The 19169-nt window shown below is 37.5% G+C and overlaps 4 protein-coding genes across 4 annotated transcripts; 3 read left to right on the top strand and 1 right to left on the bottom strand.

Moving 5' to 3' along the window:
- The first annotated feature begins 1412 nt into the window (after window positions 1-1412).
- Window positions 1413-2955, top strand: LOC131205632 (corepressor interacting with RBPJ 1). The gene is made up of 3 exons (XM_058197819.1): window positions 1413-1686; window positions 1750-2030; window positions 2092-2955. The coding sequence occupies exons 1-3, from the start codon at window positions 1615-1617 to the stop codon at window positions 2702-2704; spliced, it is 966 nt and encodes a 321-aa protein (XP_058053802.1). The 5' UTR covers window positions 1413-1614; the 3' UTR covers window positions 2705-2955.
- On the bottom strand, window positions 2813-4966 carry LOC131205631 (COP9 signalosome complex subunit 1b). Its single transcript, XM_058197818.1, has 3 exons — window positions 4863-4966; window positions 3362-4711; window positions 2813-3290 (listed from the first exon to the last, which is right to left on the bottom strand). The coding sequence occupies exons 1-3, from the start codon at window positions 4884-4886 to the stop codon at window positions 3201-3203; spliced, it is 1464 nt and encodes a 487-aa protein (XP_058053801.1). The 5' UTR covers window positions 4887-4966; the 3' UTR covers window positions 2813-3200.
- Window positions 4967-10395: 5429 nt separating this feature from the next.
- On the top strand, window positions 10396-15803 carry LOC131205633 (uncharacterized). Its single transcript, XM_058197820.1, has 5 exons — window positions 10396-10478; window positions 10642-10738; window positions 14832-15194; window positions 15299-15412; window positions 15515-15803. The coding sequence occupies exons 2-5, from the start codon at window positions 10691-10693 to the stop codon at window positions 15578-15580; spliced, it is 591 nt and encodes a 196-aa protein (XP_058053803.1). The 5' UTR covers window positions 10396-10478; window positions 10642-10690; the 3' UTR covers window positions 15581-15803.
- Window positions 15804-17648: 1845 nt separating this feature from the next.
- On the top strand, window positions 17649-19116 carry LOC131216740 (tRNA (adenine(37)-N6)-methyltransferase). Its single transcript, XM_058211306.1, has 5 exons — window positions 17649-17766; window positions 17838-17952; window positions 18040-18435; window positions 18510-18782; window positions 18842-19116. The coding sequence occupies exons 1-5, from the start codon at window positions 17696-17698 to the stop codon at window positions 19058-19060; spliced, it is 1074 nt and encodes a 357-aa protein (XP_058067289.1). The 5' UTR covers window positions 17649-17695; the 3' UTR covers window positions 19061-19116.
- Window positions 19117-19169: the final 53 nt, after the last annotated feature.

Here is a 19169-nt window from a genome sequence, read left to right as displayed (position 1 = left end):
AATGTGCCATCGAGGGTCAGCGACTTTTCTGTTCCTAATTCTTTCGAACGAATGTGGTTTTTTATTGAAGATTTTGTTCTTAAGCATTCATTTTTTGGAAAGCTCAAGAAAGCACCAATAACCTGCAACATTCTCACGAATAAAAGTAAAAACAAGATGTCTTATCTCACGCGACGCCTTTGCTAAGTGCTTTTTCCAATACTGTCGAACGCCTGCTCAACCTTTATTTCACACTATTCAATTGTCACCAGCACCAAATCACCAGCAATTTCAATCATGCTTCTTCTTATCTGGCTCCAAAGCCAACAAGAGCTCTTCACCTGTCCAAACTCGCGAAGAAGCGTCATCGTCAACCGACCTGTTGCACCTGTTCTTGCATAGCTATCGATACAGTCCCTCCATCTCATGCGAAGCCAATCCGCCCCCCCCCCCACAACACCCCCTTTATTTTTCTGAAGGACCCAAGACGACCAAAATGATAATCCTGTCACTGAAATAATAACCCAGTGTAATGCTGGAATCAAAAAAATGGATCCAGAAATCAATTATAAGGTTGGAGATAAAGTTATCTATTATTTTCTCGGTAGGCTTTAGAGATCGATATCTCATGAAGTTCAATTTCAATCAGTTTGATCAGCAGCAGTTTCAAGTTTATGCTCGTTTTCAAACCGACACTTCACACTTTAAAGTATGCTTTCACTGTTTGTTTTTGTTCCATCTGTTTGTGAGTTACAGGGTGTTAACAATGGAAGTCAACAAAGAGAAAATTTGGTACATTTTACAGTTTTTCTTTGAGAAAGGAGAAAATTCAAGCTAGGCCGCTCAAATTGTGCATAGTGCCGATACTGTAACAGCTAGTTGTGATAAATTTTGGTTTCGTCGACCCAGTGCTGTTATTTTTGATGGTAAAGATCGAGGTGCAAGGCATACCCCTCGTCGAACATGTCTATAGAACCACAAAAATAATCAAAGTTCACCCATGAGCTAAACATTAACCATCAAACAGTTTCAAGGCATTTGCGTAAAGCTGGATTCACAGCCACGAGCTTTCGAATCGGTGGCGCGCCGACGACGCGGACACAAAAACGTACATATTTGATCCCTGGCCAGTCACAGTAAAGTGGGCAAACAAAGATTCAGTCAAAAAGCTTAGTCGAAAACAGAAACGTTTTGCTTGCAAGTTTAAGATTCGAATGTAAGAAATACAAGAAAGTTGTTGGTTTGCTTTTTTTCTTGAAGATTCGTTAGAACATTTAAAAACTTCAATGGAATAGGCTTGAAGTTTCGATATAGGACTATATACGAACGTCGAGCGGGACGAATGTCGCATCAATCAGAGTAATCAAAGCGAAGTTGTAGACGGTACGATGCTAAATGACAGCTCAAATCTTATTTTCACAATACCACAATTCCCAATTCTGCCCACTTCGTATCAATAATCAAAGATATTGAATTTGTTTGCTCTTGTTTAAGTTAATTTCTTCGTTCCTGGTGGACAAAACCGACAAGCGATATCTAAAGAATTTGTCCTGAAATAAGAAAGCATCATTTATTGCACTGTTCAAACTTGTGCTTCGTATTGAGGAGGCAAAAGCTTAAAGCAACTACGTCAACATGGGTAAAGGATTTAACAATTATATGTGCAAGAAATTTTTCCATCCGGCATCGCGAGACAACCTAAAACGGGTAAATATTACCATTGCGTGCCATATTTTAACAGTATAATAATGTTTATATTGCCCCCTGAAGGTATGGATGGCGGAACAGCAAGCAGAGGCGTACAAAAAAAAGCAGGAAGAACTGCGTAATCAGTACGAGAAGGAACAAGAGCTGCATGATAACAAAGCCATTCTTAGTCGCGACAGTAAGGATAAACTAAGTGTCAATTTTATGTACGAGCTACCACCAGGAATGAAGAAGGAACAGGAACAGGAATCTAACGAGTTGGAGTGTAAATTCGAATGGCAACGTAAATACAACGCTCCCCGCGAAAGCTATTGCAAAGGAGACACAGAAATACGTGACCAACCGTGAGTACAGCGCCTACATTGCATTTCACAATTTTTAACTAATTATTTTCGCTCGCCATAGGTTCGGTATTCAGGTTCGCAACGTACGCTGCATAAAATGCCACAAATGGGGTCACATTAACACGGATAAAGAGTGCACGATGTATAGTCTGTCTATGAGCGAAGCGAAAAAGATTCACTCTGAAGCCGAAGCAAACCAAACACTTTCGAAGTGTGAGTTGGAGCAACAGCTTCGAGAAGATGGACTAGCAATGAAACGCAGCGCCAAGGAACCGGTTACATTGCACAAACTAATTGGAGAAACAGAAATAGAGCAGATGGCGCCGGAAACTGAGTTTATACGATCGCTTACGAAAAAGCAGAAAAAAAAACTTTTAAAAAAGCTGGAAAAGATTGAAAAGAAACAACTGTTGAAAAGAAACAACAAAGAAACAACAAAAAGGAAGCATTCAAAGAAACGATCTACAAGTACAAGTAGCTTTAGCTCTTCATCATGTTCCCATGATTCAAAGGAAGTCATTAAGCGTTCTTCGAAAAAGAAAAGTAAGACGGAAGTTTGCGGGAACGAAAAAAGTAGTGAGAAGCGACAAACATATCGAAACCGTAGCCGTTCACCGCCAGCTAACGCTGATCGTGCTACCCATAGCCGTAGAGACCAGCGCAATAGACGTTAATCATAGTTGTAATTCAACGAACACTTATCGTTGAACGAAGACAGTATCTCCTAATATGTCCTGCAATTTTCCCTGCCAATATACTTTTTATGTTTACGAACGTATTTTTCAAATGAACCATTTATTGTTTCACGTATTGAAAAACTGAATCGTTTATTGTATCATGTATCGAAAAACTAAACACCTGGCGCTCAACATATCATTCTCTATTGTATCCATAAAAATAAATTCCCGAATCAATTAATTGTTATTTCTGATTTCTCTGTGTATGAAACGATTAAATCTGACGACAAAAAGGTGGTTCTGACAACACATACTGGTAAACAAAGCTGTCGACGAATAAACCTCAGGTTTTGTGAATATGACTGAAAAGGAGTATGACTTGAACTGTTCGTCAATTTTCAATTCTCTTCTGTCTTTGTAAGCGCTCAATAGATAAATATTTTTCGTTTCAATTTCCAAAGTTCAAAACCCAAATCTAAACACTTTAAATTTATCAATTACGTGCGATGTTGGCGCCGGACGAGCCGCTTGCTGGAACACAGATTTCTGCTCCATGGTTGCCTCCACTTTCGCGAGGATGATTCTGTAAAGAGAAAATACTGTGTAGCGGATCCAAATTATGAGAGCAGATCATTCGTAAGAACTAGACCACACCTTTACGTGAATTTGACGACGAACCATTGCCGCCCGCAGAATAAGCATACGCGAGCGCCGTTGAAATTCCTTTCCAACGTTGATAGCCTTTTCAAAAGTGGCACTGCGATGATCTGCATCTTTTGCATAAAGTATTTTGTTGTGTGAATCAATCCGAGCCTGTATTTGCCCTTCCAAAATAAGCTGCATAATTTCATTTTCCAGCGCAGCCACTGAACGGTTGAAGGCGGTTGCCATCTTACGCATGTCAGCTGACATATATGGGCTGAAGTACTGCACCAGTGCACGGTTGCGGATTTGCGTGTACAGTACATTTACATGCGGTGCAATGTACATATCGAGCAGCAGATTGTCCTTAATTTCATCTAGAAGTTTTAAACACGAAGCGTACTTGGAGTCGTAAAACTTAAAAATTATATCCCGCAGCTGAGGTTCTAGCTCCAGAAACAGTTTAAATGAGCTGCTGGAAATAACGTTCTTCAGCTCCTGCCGATCGAAAGTGGCCAATGCGCATAGGCCACAGTATATGGCAACATTATTCGTCGATATCATTTCAGGAAAGTCGCAAAGGTCGAAGTTTGCTTGTAAGAAGTGCTTGGCTGCAGACTTGTATTTACGCGTAGCCAGCTCGGCAAGGCCAGCAGCACACTTTAGTCGCGTTATCACAACTTGATTTGGATCCTTGTCCTTCGAGGTTTCCGCGACCTCTGTAGTTCCTTCGGCTTTCGAAACATAGCTTAACACATGCGACCAGTTTTGCAGATAGATTGATACCTTGATTACATTCAAGCACATATTAACAACATGTTTGCCACTTGTGCAGTAATCACGAGCTCGGGAATAGCACTTCAATGCATTGGACAGGTCACCACAATTGAGATAATGATCACCTAGATCATCGTGCCCTCGACGGATGCTTTCTTTAATAGAATTTGCCTTGTAATTCTTCAAATCGCAGTCCAGCTTTTCTAACTTCAGAGCCGATTTTTTGCTTTTAGTCTCAACCCATGTTGCGTCAAAGGTGGGTATTTCTTGAGAGCCACCAGACTGTGTGGCCACATCCGGCAAAAACAAAGTGCCTACGCTTTCAGCGAGTTTTTTATGTAAATGTTGATAAAGAGTAACATTATAAGTCGTTGTTACGTAATTAATTGCCATTCGCAACGCTTCAAGCCGCAGCCCCGGACAATGTTCTGCAATGTAAACCAGACGATGCAATTTCGCCAATCCCGTGTACTGATTGGCGAGTTGCTCCAGGTCAATCGAGGGATTTTCGACAATATAAATATCTTCCTCGTTGTTTTCGTTATCCTCCGGTTGTGCATCTATTTGCATCGGCTCGACAGCATTCTACAGAAAAAAATATATATCAAATTCTTTCTCACTTAGAATTGAATGTCGCCGGAAGCAGCGATCGTATAATAAACAACAACAAAAGAAAGCTTTATAAAAATTGAGGATGTACAATGTAGTCGGAATCCTTTAATTACACATTGCTTACCGCGAAACATGCTGGAAGCGGCATTTTGCAAAACTCCAATTTGTTCAACGAAAACGACGACCAAACCAAAATAATGCGTGTGGTTTTCAACAATTCTGCCTTTGGATTGCTTGACACAGTCATGTCAGATTTTGACAAAGAAGCTTGCTTGTACTGTGCTAACTATTCATAAGATGCGTTCTCTATATCGCATCGCTATGTGCGCAGCATTGGAATTTCGACCAGTTTCGTCTAAAGTATTACTGGCTTAAAACCAAAATGTCGTTTGAATATCACAAATTCGCTCTTGGAAGCTTTAACTAATATTCGATATCTTTAAGACGGACGAATCAGTAATACATGCATATATTTTTGTTGTTGGTTCATTTGATGCGTACGATCCATGCGTTTCATTTCATGGTTGTAGCCGTTGTTTGTTCATCGATAGTCCGGGTGTCTGTTTATCTCCAAATACAAAAAAGTCCGTAAAATTAGTCCGTAAAACACAAATGAAAAACTTCTGTCTTGACTGACAGACAGAAAAACTGACAGAAACATAAGACATCTGATTCGGTTAACTTCCGACGATGAAGTGTCATTTAATCGCGTTTTGTTTGACAGATGTCATGTTTGACGAACTTAGTACACACTTCGAGTTTAAGCTGCGTACACACTGTGCCAGTTAATGTTTTTTTGCTGCTTTATCAACGAGGAACCCGAATCCCGAAGAGGAGCAACTATGAAAGAGGATCCCGAAAAGGAAAGTCTCCCGCTGACCAGAGTTTCACCATGATGCAGATCCTTGAACAGATGATTCAAGGTTGCATGTAACATGGCTAGAGTACAGCTTTATGAGATCAAGACTAATTTCGGAATACCGGTCAAACATAGTAGATTAATGCGATGGGCAGTGAACAATCGCAAGCTACCCTTCGCGTTTTACACTGGTTTGTGCTGTGAGGACACCCGGAGGCTCTGAAAACATATATAGCTGGTCAAACCTCTTACGAGTGATCCCAACAGCGTCAAACCCTTTCCCGTTTTAATGAATCAAAAGATTTGTCAATCAATTTAAAGGTGCGAACATTTTACCAAATTATCCGGAACACGATATTTTATTTTTAGGTTAGATCGCGGCACTCGTAACCTCTAAAGAATAACCTGTAAAGTTTTCTTCGTTTTCTAAATTTTCTTAGTTTTATTGTGAATTTGTGAATTGAAAACGGTCATTGTATATATCATAAAATGTATCTGACAAATATTTCGTACATTTTTTCCATATTGATTGTATAAATTTATATCAATAAATAATTTTAATGATTGTTGCTTAGTAGCCCTATTATTATTTAGTTATATGCTTAGTGTTGAATCCGTAGCCAACGGCATCAGAGATGCAGAAACATCGTCTTCATCGTTTGGTTTCATATTTTCGCTGTTCGATGCTGTTTTTGTAATCTGTGCATGGTCCTCGTCAGGTTCGCCGAGTGCTGGTTCCAAGACCCTAATGATGTTTGCTTTCGGAATGCTATTGTCTGCCTTAACGTCTCGAAGAACGGAAACGGGGACCTCTTCGCTTCCAATAATTTGTTGATTGTTTTGTGGTGGATAAACAGATGTAGAGAAAAGTACGTTTGTTTCCAGAATATTTGATGTACTATCGCTGCTTTTGTGTCCCGCTGCCTTCGTGTTGGATATTTCGCGAGGAGGTATTACAGGGTAAAGAATAGGTAACGAAATCGGCATTCTCGGAGAATCTCTGTACTGATCATAAACATTTTTTGAAAGAGGTCTTATCGGTAAAATATAGTGTCCTGAAGGTGCTTTACTGGTGCTGCTTTCAACGTATCTAACGGGTTTAATAGTTGTGTCAATAGCGCTTTTCATTTCTGGAGCAGAGTCATCCGCTCCATAATATCCAAACGTGAGAAACGATCTAAGCTTCTTAAGGTATGTGTAAAATCCGTAATCAGTAGCTGGTGAAGTCGTAGTCGTCGATGGCAGTGACGAAACATCTGTGTCTGTACTGTTTTCTGAATATGGCGTCTTCCCAAGACTAATGCGTTTCGCTGGTTGATAGCTCATTACGTAATCTTTTATAAGTTCTAAGCCATCCGGAGTTGACGCGTATTCTTTAATAGCTTTAATAGTTTCCGCTGATGTCGTTGTGCCTAATAAAGCCTGAACGTCTTCGAACGGGGGAAGATGCTCGAAGTCTGTAACGCCCAAAAGTTTTGATAATTTTTTTAACTCCTTTTCGTCGGCAGGAGAAAGGTTCAATTTTTCGAGGTAACCTAATTTTGACGAGAGGTCAATATCATTGTTTTCTGTTTCCTTGTTTTCCGTTTGTTCTATCGAGTTTGGTAGATATGACTTTTCTAAATCGGATTTAATTTTCTCTGTTGTTGGCAATTCAGATGCACTGTACGGCATAACGGGTATATATGTTCCACCAACTCCTTCGGTGAAAGAATGACGATTTGGAATAAGGACAATCGAATACGGTGTATAGGGGCTCGCTAAGCCCGGGTTATGACTGTATATCATAGGCGGTTGTGCCGGAACTCCATGAATAGGTATCAAGTCTGTCTGTTCATTTGTAATAGATTTCCCAGCCTTGCCGAACAACGTCGCCAATAAGCTTCTCTTACTTCTTTTTATTTGCAGATTGCTTGTGTCATGGGCTAAGGTTACACCAATCACAAAGCATCCGGCGAACAGCAATCCAAAACACTGAAATAAGAACACAACATAATATTAGTTATGCAAATAGTAAGTTGAAAACCCTCATTTCGAACCTTCATTTTTAGGAAAAAAATAAAGTGAATCAAATGAAAAGTAACAGGTAAATCGTTACTTAACACACAGTATAATATAATCCAAGTAAAATTTATTGATAAGATTTCAGTACACTTTTTGCGCGCAGGGATTCGATTCAATAAGGAAAAATATGTGATGTACAAAAATTTTTAAGAAAGAGAAAGAGAAAATTTTCAATTTGTCGTCGAAGATTACACCTGTGATTCGTTCCAATTACACCTGTTGTTCGAACCAATGAAACTAATAACTGAATTGTATTTAAGGTAAACTCACTTTGAACATAGCGATCTTCATTTTAATGTTTGTTTCTCAACTGATCGTTAATCACTTTTTGTTAGCAGAATTCATTCACTTAATAACTCGATATGGCCAAGAATAACTTATGTGTTTATTTCTTCGAAACAGACATTACAGTTATTCGCTAAGCTAATTGAAAAAATATGCACAACAAACTAACTAAGACAGTTCGCGATCTTCCTGCAACGATCGTTTCCAGTGAAATGAAGACGCGACACTGAAGATAAGTCACACATTGTCAACCAACCAAAGCTACGTTTTCTACAATTTAGCTTCAGACAGTATAGCGCTTTAAATGTATATGTGTCTGTCTCGAAGGAATGTTGGTTGTAAACGAACAGAAAAGTAAAGATTGCTAGTTTTGTAAGTTGCAATAATTACTTCTTTCGGAATCCAGGTAGATTAACCTTGATGCACATATACCCCGCATGAACAAGAAAAGAGAAACGAATTACATGTACAAACCCGGCCAAACCAACGTAGAAAGGAGAAAGACTTAGTTGGAGAAAGTATTAACGAAAGCATAATAGCCTTAACAGGTGCCGACATACATAAACATTGTTCGTAATTGGAATTCTTAGAATGAACGCTTCTAATGAGATTCCCATTACATAGTCATATCGTTTCATTGTAGCGAATGCATTTTCTTTTAGTTTTCATAATCTGTTTTTAAAGTTGTTTCTGAGAATTTAAAGTTGTTTATTTGTTTGCATCTCCAGTAAATTACGGCAAAAAGTAAATATTATTTCTAAAGCTGAAATATAACCAGGAAATATGGCAACAAAGGCATTGAGTGAAGTTTTTTTGTTCATTTTCCCCAATGATGTGTCCTCAGTAATTTTGTCAATTTTTGTTTGTCAGTGTGTTTTGGGTTGAAACTGCAGATAACAACTCCTGCATTTGTTCCTCTTCAAACCTTTCTACTGCACTAGTTGCAATAGAATCCCTTCTCGTTCCATGTTGTCCTTCATATCCCTTTTCCCTCTTTTGAAGTGCCGAACTCTGACATATTTGCACTGCTGCAGTATGTTCACCATAAGCTTCCACAATCAAACAAACAATAAAATTCATCGCACATAATCGCACATGAATATCGTATAGCACTAGCACTTTCATCAATCGAAACCAAATGCATCGGTACGCCTACATCCTAACGCCCGGTGGTTATTAACGCCTATAAGAGATAATGCAATAGCATGCAATCAAATTGAGTCATTCAGTGGCCTGTACTTTGTGTCCAAATGACACAATGACTCAACCAAGCACGTTTTGTTTTTATCTATCCTACACATAGATTATAAGTAGAGCAAGAAATCTGTCCTTATGCAAAGTTATCTCACATCTTCTGACTGTTCTGATATAATTAATCAAACGTAAAGGGTAACATAACTTTTCATTAAAGCATATGAAACGAGGAAAACATGTTTGGCGGCAATAAGAAGGATGGAAGTAGAAGCAGTGTCTCGTCCGTAAATGATTCATTTGTGCTGCATTTGCATTAAAGTTTTAATTTGATGCTTAATACAGCTCTGTCCTGTCTCCGTAATATAATAATTATTCTTATTGTAGCCAAACTACCACCGCTTTTACTCATCAAACTCGAATACTAGAATGGAAAGCATTCGTGGCACCGCGCAAGTTGTTTGATAAGCAGTCAGTCAGTCAGTTTTGTTATCTGTCCTTGAAACAGCGTTTTGAGCATAATGGATCTCAATAAACAACATTCTTTATCTCTGCCTTGTATTTTTACGGTGACGGTTGGTTTATTGGTTTATTGGTAGTGACAAATGCCGTATGTTAAATATATGCCTTTTCTGCATTTTGATCAGTTTATTTAACATTGCAAAATACTAGTCTACTATAATGATCCTGAGAATCATAACTTCTTTTTATTTTTATTATTTATTCTTATTATTTCATAAATAATCATTGTGTTATGTGTTTCGCGCTTACGAAATCAAACTACGAGTTTTTACTAAAACTATATATATTAGTCATTATTTCAATTGATCAATTTTTTTTAATCTTAGAAGAACGGACCGGGCCGTATTTATTAATTGGTCAATGAGCAATCTACATTGATAAACGTTGACATTATACATAATTCTATGTTGTTGCCTTCATGCTCAGCTTTAAAAAACCGTCTATCTCTAACACTTTAATATGTTTCAAAATGATACCTCATAATGAGCTGTGGCTAATTTTAACGCTTGAGAAATTAACATTATTTTCATAAGCAAGTTTTTCGTTTGATTTTGGATTAATGAAAATCATCTTGAAGAAGTATTTACGAAATGAATGAAAGATAATTTCTTAATGGTAGATTAAGTCCAGCTCTTTATCCAACGCATGCGTCAACAAAAGAGATGGAAAAGTGATAAGCCCTAGAGTTATCTGATGGTGAGTTAGTTTGTGTTAGCTGGCCGCCGCAATAGTCACCAGGCAGACTCTTACTGATAAGATCATATTTCAGCAATTGTAAACGCGTCAGATCATATAAAAGTAGTAACTTTTCTCACAATGGTTAGTTATAATCTTGCTGTTCCAGAGGCTTAATGGTAACATTAACAAGCTCTCAAACTCTTAAATATTATTAGTAAAACCGTGATATGACTGTTTAAACCGTGAAATAATTCCCCTGATATAATTTCACTTGAATTATGTAAAAATTATAAAACGTCAACAGATTAATCGAAGTGTCCGTGAAGTGCAGTTTGGATATTAACTTGAAACTCATGATATCGATTAAACCACTGCTGAAAATGGATAAAGTAGCAAAAATTGTGAGTTTATTCGCATTTGCAAAATTTCAAAGGTGTAATTGATATTTATTAACGATATTTTAAAGTTATTTGTGTGAGAGTAATTTGAGTGAAAGTTATTTATGCAGATAACATTTGTTATTGGAGTGTCGTAATTGCACCATACTGTGATTGTAGAGCTTTTAATTGTAAAAAATTGATGTTAGCAATATTTGCTATATTGTTGTTTTATTTGTAAAATGTAAAGTTTGAAAAAACTATCGAAAATCACTGCGTACACTGCTGGCCAATAATATAGATTAAAGTATTTAAGTTGCATGATTTGATAATTTTTCAAAACATATTGCATTCACAGGTATTACACTGATAGCACAAGATAGTAGTACTTAAATTAAGATAAAGATAATCTAAAAGATGTGAAAAAGTCTAGGAATTCGTTTATTACAACAGACAGCAGTTAAAAGTACCTGGCCAATAAAATAGTTAAATCTGTGTATAGGGCAAATTTTAATGAATTTACACGGTTTACACTTTTGCTAGCATCAAAAGTCAATATTTTTTCAAAATTAGTCAGTACCCCGTGCATCCGCCGTTGTTTTGAAGCACTTCATGAACAAACGACAACGAATCGACCAAATCTTGACAACTTTTTACTGGAATGGAATATCATTCCTGATGCACTTTTTGTCACAAATCATCTTTGTTTGAAAAATATTGTCCAGCCAACTTTTGCTTCAAGGTATTCCACAACCAAGGTATTCCAAGGTATTTTTGCTTCAAGGTATTCCAGGTATTTTTAATATGGTTTAAGTCAGGAGACTGACTTGGCCAAGGCAAAACTGACACATTATTGCCATCAAACCACGATTGCATAAGCTTCGACGGGATCGTTTTCTTGTTGAAATACTCATCTCAGTGGCATGTTTTCTTCTGAGTAAGGTAGCATAACGTATTCCATGATTGATATATACTGGAGAGCATTCATTGTGCTGTGTACTCTGAAATGGGGAACTATACCAGATCATAAAAAATATCTCCAAATCATGATACTTCGCCCTACATGTCTTAAATTTTTTTTGTAAACCTGGCATGGAATTATTTGCCAGCAGGTCATCGAACATTCTACTGAGAGTCTGCTCGAAACAAATATATTTTGGTTTCGTCGCTCCGTAAAATATTATGCACATTTTTCGTAACCTTCAGTATCTTCCCAAGAACAAATAGCAAACTTTTACCTCATGTGTAATTTTTTTAAATAAATAATGGCACTTTTCTTGCTAATAGCCCTGGTAGATTGGCTTCTTGCAACCACCTATGGACAGGTTTTGGGCTAATAATGTTATTTATTGTTGAGCAAATCGTTTTGGACGAACCAAACGGATCCGCTTTGGCCAAAAGCGATATACGATTATCTGTCATTGGCTCGATTTTTCTTGGTTTACCTCGCGTTTTCTTGTTTCACAACTCGTTTCACAACTAAAGCGTTTTGCTTACAAAATTTACTGATCTTCCTAGTACTTTGATGATGAATTCGTGCGTAGCGCCTTCGTTGCGCCGATTTCCTCACAACCTTTCTTTCCTCAGGGTTGCAATGGGTGCTTCTGCCCAGTCTTGACGTTCTACCAGGGAACAACGATTTTTTTCAGATTTATTTTTAAAAATTAATTGCTGCAAGATCAAATAAACCAATTCCTTTCAAGAGGTGAGGTGAAATTGAAATTGAAATTACCTACTATTTTGATCAGGCCATAGCAGATTGCTGTAAAAATAGGCAGTAAGACACCGGTAACTTTTAAGATAAATATCACAAACATAGGTAAAAAATGACGTAATCTAGTGTATTTTATAACAGTATCAGCATGTTAATCATTGGTTAAGTATGGTTTGACTACAGTTTGCATTGTACCAGCTTTACAGAATTACCTATTTCATTGGCCAGCAGTGTACCTTTAATGGAACCGTGTGGAATAATTGTTCTACAGAAAAGATTACATTATTTATTAATGGCAAACACTTACGAATTATTAATATAAATCATAATCATCATCACAAATCATCAACATCATCATCAGTTTTATTAATCACTAGCAGACCCGGCGAACTTTGTTTCACCCCAAAAACAATGGGCCACCGGTGATAGAGTAGTTGGTAACGCTCTTCGCTGTTAGCGCAGCTGGCCCGGGTTCGATCCCGGAACCGGTTGTCACGTATCCGGCTGGGGTTTCGATTCTCGCTACGGAATAAGTGTTAGTATAAAAATAAATAAATAAATACCTTGAATGTCGGATTAAATCCTCGTTCTTTGGTAATCTTTACCCCAAATGGCGTTATTTGGAAACAGCCATCGTAATGTCGAATGTTTTCAAGAAAATGATGTGATTCGGGTGTTTCGCCACAAAGCAATGAAAGCAAAGGTTCTGGTGACGGGGATAATAATGGCAATTTAAGTTTTCCACTTCCGGATGTCTCTCCAGAAATTTTCTACGCATCACATTTGCCATAATGAGCGTTCATTGACCCAATGCGAACTCTCTTACGCTCGCTGTACTTAGCGATGCAATCGTATCGAAACGCTGCTCGATACAAATCAGCTTCTTCTTCGGGAACAACCGCTGAGCGGACATTTCAGCATCTTGTCGAAAATGATCTACTTGTTGATTTCTATTTTCCGCTTGCCGATTTCGCGTTGCCAACCGAGCCGTTTCACGGGCAATTAGGTATGTTCTTCTTCAGTCATTTTATTCGCAATGTTTCGCATCCTTCTTGCACTACGGCTTTGTCGGGAAAGATTCGACCGTCTTGGTCGCCTTAAGACCGTCTTAAGGGGTTGTAAGATTTTTTTTATTCACTGTCCGGTATTACGATACTACGCTGTGTTCGCGGATTGTTTCAATAGATTTTGACAGTTATAAAAATGACAGCTAAGTAACAATCAAACGCTCCAACGTTTCGCGAGAATGAGAGAGAGAGACTGACTATTGGCCAAACTAATCGCAAGAGAGAGACTCGCGAGAACATACGAAAGAGAGAGACTCGCTGAAAACTCGCGCAACTCTTTACTCGTAAAGTAAAGTAAAAGTAAAGTAGTAAAAGTAATGTAGTCCTGGGTTCTAAGCTACCTCCCTACCAATTTTCAGCCAAATCGGTTCAGTTCTTGAGTTTTAAGCATTCCAACATTCTGCGACTTTCTTTTATATATATAGATTCTCGCATCATTTTTTTATCTAGAAAGCCATGAAAAAGAAAATAAAAACTATAAATAAATGTAAAAAAATTAATAAAAAATGAAACGAAGGAGATTTTAAAAAAAATTACAGGAGAAAATTACAAAAAATCAATAAAAGAAAAACCCAAACCTCTCAGACGAAAGAAATTTAATTTCATTAGATCGGCGAACTGACCAAAGTTCAACTGTTACGTCAATACTAAGGCACTGCACTGATTCAAGGTGACGTACTGCTCAAAAGTAACAAAGCAGCTAAAGCTAAAAATCCGAACATCCATGATATTTTATGTCATCAAGATTTGAACGCATAGACGATTTCCAAGTATGACAAATTATTGTGGATCGCCTTCTGCTGGTTAATAATACTCATAATAATCACAGTAACAATTCATACTGTCACTGACATTCATCACACACATTCATAAGATATCTAAAACTTCAACTAAACTACTACTTCAATAACATATTTCCATCGCAGTGGGCATTTTCTGAAATCTATCATTCATTTGTTGCACAGCTCGCCTATAAAAACAGAAGGCGATTATCAGTTATACCACTTCTATTTGCCTATTCTATCGCTAGATAATTTCGTAATGCCATATGTTTCCTTTTCTTTCGCTTTCATACTGCACTAGTCGATTTTTGCAACACAATCATTGCATGAGTGGTCGGACAAAAACAACTACGTGCTTTTTGATTGAATGTATAATGTATAACGTATAATATAATGTATAATCTAACGAATAATGCTTCCCAATAAAATTACATGTTCATAGGAAAACTAAGCAAAAGCTGAGTTCCACATCGTGCGCTAGCACATACTCGAAAAAAATCTGCAATACTAACGAAAACTTACTCGTTTTTATGTTTTCGATCTATCGAACACAGATCGTTTGGTGGTCGGTAGCAGCTACAACAACGCTTGTATTGGGAGAAAATAATAACGAACCCCTGAACAATCTTTTTCACGCATCGAATTCTTGGTCACCACTATTAAAGTTAAGCCACGATTCGTCGTACCTAGTGGATAGTAGTAAAATTGACTACATGGAATATGAACAGCACGACTACAACAATGAGGACTCTCAAATAATTAATAAACGATCTCACACAAGACGACCTATTTGCGATACGGTGGTTAAGTATGTTTATTACAACAGTAGCGATGGATTTGAGTATCGTCCCAATCAATACACCACCTTTACATGTGTTGGATCAACTGTGGATAATAGTTATCAAACAAAGAACGAGGTGAGATACAAGATGAGCAATAGTTACTTATATGCAAAAAACGACCAAAGACTATCGTTAAACGTTTTAATCTAATTTATTTATTCCTTTATGTGGCAAGACAGTGTACTGAAGCTGGCTTATCTTGCACTCAAATCAGACAGAAGATGTACGTTACGCGTCGCAAAGCTTCCGGCAATAGGGCTAACAACTGTTGGGAACACTTCGCCCTTGAGGAGGTAAAGAAAGCTAAAAAAATGGGTCAAACAAAAATTAAGGAATTAAATCGATCTCTAGTGTTGTGTTTTCAATTAATAATACCAATTAAAATGTTGTTACAGATTAATGCTGGATGCGAGTGTAGATACCACATTGGCGACAAAGATTCCTACCGCTTGGCAAAATAACATACTTACGTGTGGTAACATAAAGCATGAACAATTAAGATCTCCCACTGGCACGATAGGAGAGATTCTATTGGACAGGAAACAAATGTATTGATAGGCTAAGCATTTTTTTTTTTCTAAGAAGTGTAGCAGATTTATATATTTATCAAGTGATAGTTGGCAAGTAGTTTGCAGTACATACAATATCATACATAATATAAAATAAATACATCCAAACATTCATACAAGCAACAATTATGAAACTTTTGTACTTACTTACATGTCCATATAATTTTACTAACAATTATTTATCTGCTGAGCAAGGGACGACGGACGACCATCGTGATGTTTATTCGTCTTAGGACCTAAAGTCTAGGGAATCTAGGCTTGATTTTCTTGCCTGCTTGTTTCCTATTGGGTAAGTTAAACGGAAGCCCTCGATAAGGTGATTTTCTAGACCAGAGGTCTCAAACACGTGGCCCTCGAAACTGTTTTGTGCACCCCGCGGCCACGTCCGCGGAGTATATAGCTACGTTATACCAGTCGGGATAGCCAGCAACAAATAACAAGAAAATGCTTCTGATCGGTTCAGCTGCCGGCACAGAAGTGACCGATACGATTTATTTCAAGTCCAAACTAAATCAAAATGCGTAAAATTTAATTAGAAACATTTTCTTTATGTGGTGCGGCCCGCTGATTAGCTGTTACTTTCTTCTGCGGCCCACATGCTAATATGAGCTTGAGACCTCTGCTCTAGACGTATGTAAAATTGGCATAAGATTGACTGTGGCCAGAACATGGTTGAAAATCCGATCAAAAAGATTTTTTTGTAAATGCCTGAGAAATATTCCTTATCGTCTTCATGTTAATCTTCGGTAGGAACGAGATCTTTTAATAGAATTTGTCTGATAAACGTAAGATGCATAGCATGTCGTTAGTAGACCTAAAATCGAAGATCACCGGTTTTATACACAGTGCGCGTTGCGTTGGTCCCACAGATGGTTCTATACTGCAGTTAGTCGGGTTGATTTTCCTTGGCCCTGCAGTTGGCCCCACTTTTAGCTATCCATATTACTGAAATTAGACAAAGCGACAGTAAGGGCGATTTGAGCATAAGATATAAGATATTCAAACTCAACGTCAGAACCTACGTTGATACTAAATATTGTTGTGCTCTTCTGATCGCGGAATCTGATCTGATCGCTCTAGGCTTCGATACTGTACTTTTAAACACTAAGCTCATAAAGGGTTACTGTTTGACAACGGATGCTACTTCCAATATGCGGTTCTTCCATTTCTGCCACCTAATGTGATTGTCTCTACCGCTGGATGGAACTTTTTTCTATACAAACAGTGGTGGCACTCAACTCAGATCTTTTAAATTATACAGAAAGCTAAAAGTTGCAGGAATAAAGATCGATGTTGGTGCTCCGCTACACTCAACCAACTTTACAAAATGTTTAAACAAACAAATGTTTGTTGAAATTTCCTCAACGAACATTGCTGCGACTACTTCAAAAATTAAGGTCTTGCACAGGCCTGTTTATAAAACACCTAAAGCCCTTGTTTTTTGGCAAAAACAAGCTCGCAGCCAACCGTAGGTTCCAAACAAAATATGTCGCTGTGACAAAATATCTCGCCCTTTGCCTTTATGGCTTGTTCTTTCGTTTGTAGTGTTGTACGAAACATTTAATTTATTCCAACTGTAAAACACTATGTAAAAAACGGGACGGAAGATCGAAGATTTAAACACAAATGAAAAAAACAGAAGGGACAGAAACTGAAGACATTTGATTCGGTTAACTTCCTTAGTTTTTTCTTATGCTATAATTTCCCCATCGTAAGCTGCATAATTTACACTGGGCAAAAAATAATTTAGTTTGTATGGAAAAATAATTAATTTCTATGAGAAACAATTGAAATTAATCATTTAATCCAATCATTTCATTAAATTTTTATGGAAAAGTAATTAATTGTTTCTTTAGATAACTTTCTTTTGTCTTTTCTTGGTCTTTTACTTTGGAGTTTGGAGTGGAAGAAATAAACACCCAGAATTTGTGACGCTTGTCAAACGTTGTAAACAAATCATCATATGTTTAACCAAAAGTGTTTGCGTTTTTCATTCATTCAAGTAACATGAGCTCCACAGATTGCGAGTTTCTTAAGGGACAACTAGTTGCTGCTCGAAATGAAATAAAAAATTTAAGGTATTGTGTACCATAACTGGCATTATCTTATCTTTCAATCCCAATTCTAGGCAACCATTCTACCATTCTAGGCAGCAAATCACAAGTTTACAACACATGTATCGGAAAGAACATCAAACCGCACTGAAAAAGTTAGATGAATTTTCATTCCAGGAACGAACGGAATCAAATCATCTAGTAAACAAGGTCTGTATTATTTCCTGCAATTTGCGAAATAACTCCAACAAGACATCAATAACATTAAATTATTTCATATTATTTATTTCTGCACAGCCGTCTGAACGTCTAAACTCAAATGATAACAATAATGATTTGAAACTTAAGCCGATTGGCGTTATAAGAAATATTTTAAATGAAAAACGTGGAGTTCCTCGCCAAGCTAGTTTGTCTTCGACCGTACGGAGCAGAATAGATTTGTCTTCAAAAATTTTGAACAACCCTGAGCACGCTTTAGAGGGTTTGGAAAACTATTCGCATTTTTGGATTATATATCACTTTCACCGACATACCGATCACACTAAAACTAAGGTCGCTCCACCACGACTTGACGGAATTAGAGTTGGAGTGTTCAGTACAAGATCGCCACATCGGCCATGCCCGATTGGCCTTTCTTTGGTTCGCCTGGATAAAATAGAAGGGTCGAAGGTGTATTTCTTTGGCACTGATATGGTATGATTTTGACCATTTATAATTATTTTTATTTGGAAAATTTGCAATGAATTATATCATTATGCTTACAACAGGTTGATGGTACACCTGTGTTGGACATCAAACCATTTATACCACAATATGACACACCAGTGAAAGGAAATGATATAGGAAATGAAATGAGCTCAAGAGAGGCGCCTGACGGAGAAGAAAACTCTACCTCTACTCAGCAAACCAGCAATTCCGGTTCAATGTCGGGACCCTTGCCAAGTGTTTTTATTCCGAATTGGGTATTGAATAGTTCAGTTTTAGATGTAGCATTCTGTCTGACCGCTTCTGCGCAAGTACAAGATCTCGGTATCACACAGGTAACTTAAAACAATATACCTTAGTGCTAGTTACAAATAATCTAGTAAGTGTATTTCAGGCTTCTATCATCGATATTCTTAAAACAGATCCACGATCCGCATATTTACGTACGAAGTATGCCTCAGATATCTATAGATTTCAACTGGGACGGTACACAGTGACATGCAAATTTAACGACCAGAACTCTACGGTGACTGTGCTGCAAGTGCGAGACTTGGTGAATGTACCCGGAATGGCTAAGGATGTTATAAACGTAAATGATCCTGTTATACAGTGATAAGATCTCTATATCAGCTCATTCTTGTGAAGTGAATCAAAGCACATTGTTTCTCTTAAATAAACTCAAATACAAATTTATTTTATAGTGTTGTAGTGCTCATACATCT

Source organism: Anopheles bellator, chromosome 1, assembly GCF_943735745.2.
Source record: "Anopheles bellator chromosome 1, idAnoBellAS_SP24_06.2, whole genome shotgun sequence".
NCBI classification, from domain to species: Eukaryota; Metazoa; Arthropoda; class Insecta; order Diptera; family Culicidae; genus Anopheles; species Anopheles bellator.
Note: the sequence above shows the minus strand (reverse complement) of the source record. Positions and strands in the feature narration are given on the sequence as shown.

Excerpts from the sequence above, each read along its gene's own strand:
- LOC131205632 (XM_058197819.1), top strand. The coding sequence starts at position 1,615 with ATGGGTAAAGGATTTAACAATTATATGTGCAAGAAATTTTTCCATCCG. Across the intron at positions 1,687-1,749 it reads CGCGAGACAACCTAAAACGG|GTATGGATGGCGGAACAGCA; the intron begins GTAAATATTACC and ends TGCCCCCTGAAG. Across the intron at positions 2,031-2,091 it reads ACAGAAATACGTGACCAACC|GTTCGGTATTCAGGTTCGCA; the intron begins GTGAGTACAGCG and ends CGCTCGCCATAG.
- LOC131205631 (XM_058197818.1), bottom strand. The coding sequence starts at position 4,886 with ATGCCGCTTCCAGCATGTTTCGCG. Across the intron at positions 4,712-4,862 it reads CGCTTCCAGCATGTTTCGCG|AATGCTGTCGAGCCGATGCA; the intron begins GTAAGCAATGTG and ends TTTTTTCTGTAG. Across the intron at positions 3,291-3,361 it reads GTCGTCAAATTCACGTAAAG|AATCATCCTCGCGAAAGTGG; the intron begins GTGTGGTCTAGT and ends TTCTCTTTACAG.
- LOC131205633 (XM_058197820.1), top strand. The coding sequence starts at position 10,691 with ATGATATCGATTAAACCACTGCTGAAAATGGATAAAGTAGCAAAAATT. Across the intron at positions 10,739-14,831 it reads TGGATAAAGTAGCAAAAATT|ATCGTTTGGTGGTCGGTAGC; the intron begins GTGAGTTTATTC and ends TATCGAACACAG. Across the intron at positions 15,413-15,514 it reads AACACTTCGCCCTTGAGGAG|ATTAATGCTGGATGCGAGTG; the intron begins GTAAAGAAAGCT and ends ATGTTGTTACAG.
- LOC131216740 (XM_058211306.1), top strand. The coding sequence starts at position 17,696 with ATGAGCTCCACAGATTGCGAGTTTCTTAAGGGACAACTAGTTGCTGCT. Across the intron at positions 17,953-18,039 it reads CAAATCATCTAGTAAACAAG|CCGTCTGAACGTCTAAACTC; the intron begins GTCTGTATTATT and ends ATTTCTGCACAG. Across the intron at positions 18,436-18,509 it reads ATTTCTTTGGCACTGATATG|GTTGATGGTACACCTGTGTT; the intron begins GTATGATTTTGA and ends TGCTTACAACAG.